Genomic DNA, 2,266 nt, shown 5'->3' with positions numbered 1-2,266 from the left:
CTTTAGGCACAGTTTGTTGGAGTGTCTAAGTTCTATTTTAAACTCATTTCCCAGTCACCTGTGTGATCTTGCACAACTTCTTTCTTCTCAGGTTTTTTTTTTTTTCTGTGAAAAATTAGCTACATTCTAGAGTTGGAGAAGGCAATGGCACCCCATTCTAGTACTCTTGCCTGGAAAATCCCATGGACAGAGGAGTCTATGGGGTCGCTAAGAGTCATGCACTGGAGAAGGAAATGGCAACCCTCTCCAGTGTTCTTGCCTGGAGAATCCCAGGGACGGGGGAGCCTGGTGGGCTGCCGTCTACGGGTCGCACAGAGTTGGACACAACTGAAGCGACTTAGCAGCAGCAGCAGAGTTGTTAGAGGACTCTTTTAAGATAATGCAGTGCAAAAGCCCAACAGAGTGTCTGACATCCACAAAGTGCCTATAAATGATGGCTCTTTTAGTGGCCACACCTGTTAGGGTCAGATTTATCCAGGGTCCTCGCCCCTTTGAGGTCAAATCCATTCCAGTACCAACCCCTACTTCTGATCATGTTTCTTTTTGTCTTATCTGCTCATCCCAGTACAGTTAACAGACATAGACTCTTGGGCAAATTCTCTTTGGAAGTCCTATTGGCCATCTGCTTGGATTCTGGAGTTACTGATAGGTGATTCTAAGTGGGGTGTTTATTCTTAGGTTTTATGTGTGCTTCTTTTGTGCCTAACACCTGCTGGCATCCTGGAGACAGGTTATAAGTTGTGGGCCAGAATCAATCCTAAAAACTTATATATGTAGATTGAGTTTCAACCCCTGGTGGCTCAGATGATAATCTAGCTGCAGTGCAGGAAACCCAGGTTTGATCCCTGGGCCGGGAAGATACCCTGGAGAAAGGGTTGGTTACACACTCTAGTATTCTTGCTTGGAAAACCCCATGGACAAAGGAGCCTGGTGGGCTTACAGTCCATGGGGTCACAAAGAGTCAGACGTGACTGAATGAAAAACACTTTCATTATTTGTGGGACACCAGTGTGTGTGAGAACCATGCTAGGCTTTCAAGTTTAATGTGAGGGTTAACACTTTATAGTTTGGCCTCCCTTCAACATAATGTAAAGATCTATTTTCTTGCTTTCTTAATTGGTTTTACCCAGAATTGAGGGTCATGGGCTTATAGCAAATGTCCTTGTCCCCTACTAGCTTTCCACATCACAGCTTTGACTGTCTGGAGCTACACATTTAAAGTGTCATGGGCAGACTTCCAGTCAACATAAAATGTACTTGGGAACAATGACATGAACCAGCTCTGGGATCAAAATGTCATTCAGTGCAGTCTCTCAGTCGTGTCCAACTCTGCGACCCCATGGACTGCAGCACTCCAGGCCTCCCTGTCCACCACCAACTCCCGGAGCTTACTCAGACTCATGTCCATCGAGGCGGTGATGCCATCCAACCATCTCATCCTCTGTCGTCCCCTTCTCCTCCCACCTTCAATCATTCCCAGCATCAGGGTCTTTTCCAGGGAGCCAGTTCTTTGCATCAGGTGGTCAAATCATTGGAGATTCAGCTTCAGCATCAGTCCTTCCAATGACTATTCAGGACTGATTTCCCATAGGATGGACTGGTTGGATCTCCTTACAGTCCAAGAGACTCTCACGAGTCTTCTCCAACACCACAGTTCACAACCATCAATTATTCGGCATTCAGCTTTCTTTATTGTCCAACTCTCACATCCATACATGACTACTGGAAAAACCATGGCTTTGACTAGACAGACCTTTGTTGGCAAAGTAATGTCTCTGCTTTTTAATATGCTGTCTAGGTTGGTCATAACTTTTCTTCCAAGGAACAAGCATCTTTTCATTTCATGGCTGTTAGTCACCATCTGCAGTGATTTTGGAGCCCAAGAAAATAAAGTCTCTCACTGTTTCCATTGTTTCCCCATCTATTTGCCATGAAGTGATGGGACAAGATGTCATGATCTTGGTTTTCTGAATGTTGAGTTTTAAGCCAACATTTTCCACTCTCCTCTTTCACTTTCATGAAGAGGCTCTTTAGTTCTTCTTCACTTTCTGCCCTAAGGGTGGTGTCATCGGCATATCTGACATTATTGATATTTCTCCCAGCACTCTTGATTCCAAAATGTTGTATAAATAGCTTTAAAATGTTCAGTGAGGTTTCTGGAATTCCAGGATCTGACCTGCGTCTTGATCTCTGATTTGTATCTTATACTGTCCAGATTCTCATGCAAGGCAAAAACCCAGGAATAGCTTGGAAGTATGCACTTCCC

General features: G+C 44.5%; 1 protein-coding gene across 1 annotated transcript in view; it reads left to right on the top strand.

Annotated features, from left to right (window-relative positions):
• ADAMTS18 (ADAM metallopeptidase with thrombospondin type 1 motif, 18) overlaps positions 1-2,266 on the top strand; it is a 149,824-nt gene that overhangs the window by 125,008 nt on the left and 22,550 nt on the right. The window contains exon 18 of the mRNA XM_010850857.1: positions 2,216-2,265. Coding sequence (XP_010849159.1) covers positions 2,216-2,265 — 50 coding nt within the window. The remainder of the gene's footprint in view (positions 1-2,215; position 2,266) is intronic.

The sequence above is a fragment of the Bison bison genome, unplaced genomic scaffold (genome assembly GCF_000754665.1).
Source record: "Bison bison bison isolate TAMUID 2011002044 unplaced genomic scaffold, Bison_UMD1.0 scf7180017864295, whole genome shotgun sequence".
In the NCBI taxonomy this organism is placed as follows: Eukaryota; Metazoa; Chordata; class Mammalia; order Artiodactyla; family Bovidae; genus Bison; species Bison bison.
Note: the sequence above shows the minus strand (reverse complement) of the source record. Positions and strands in the feature narration are given on the sequence as shown.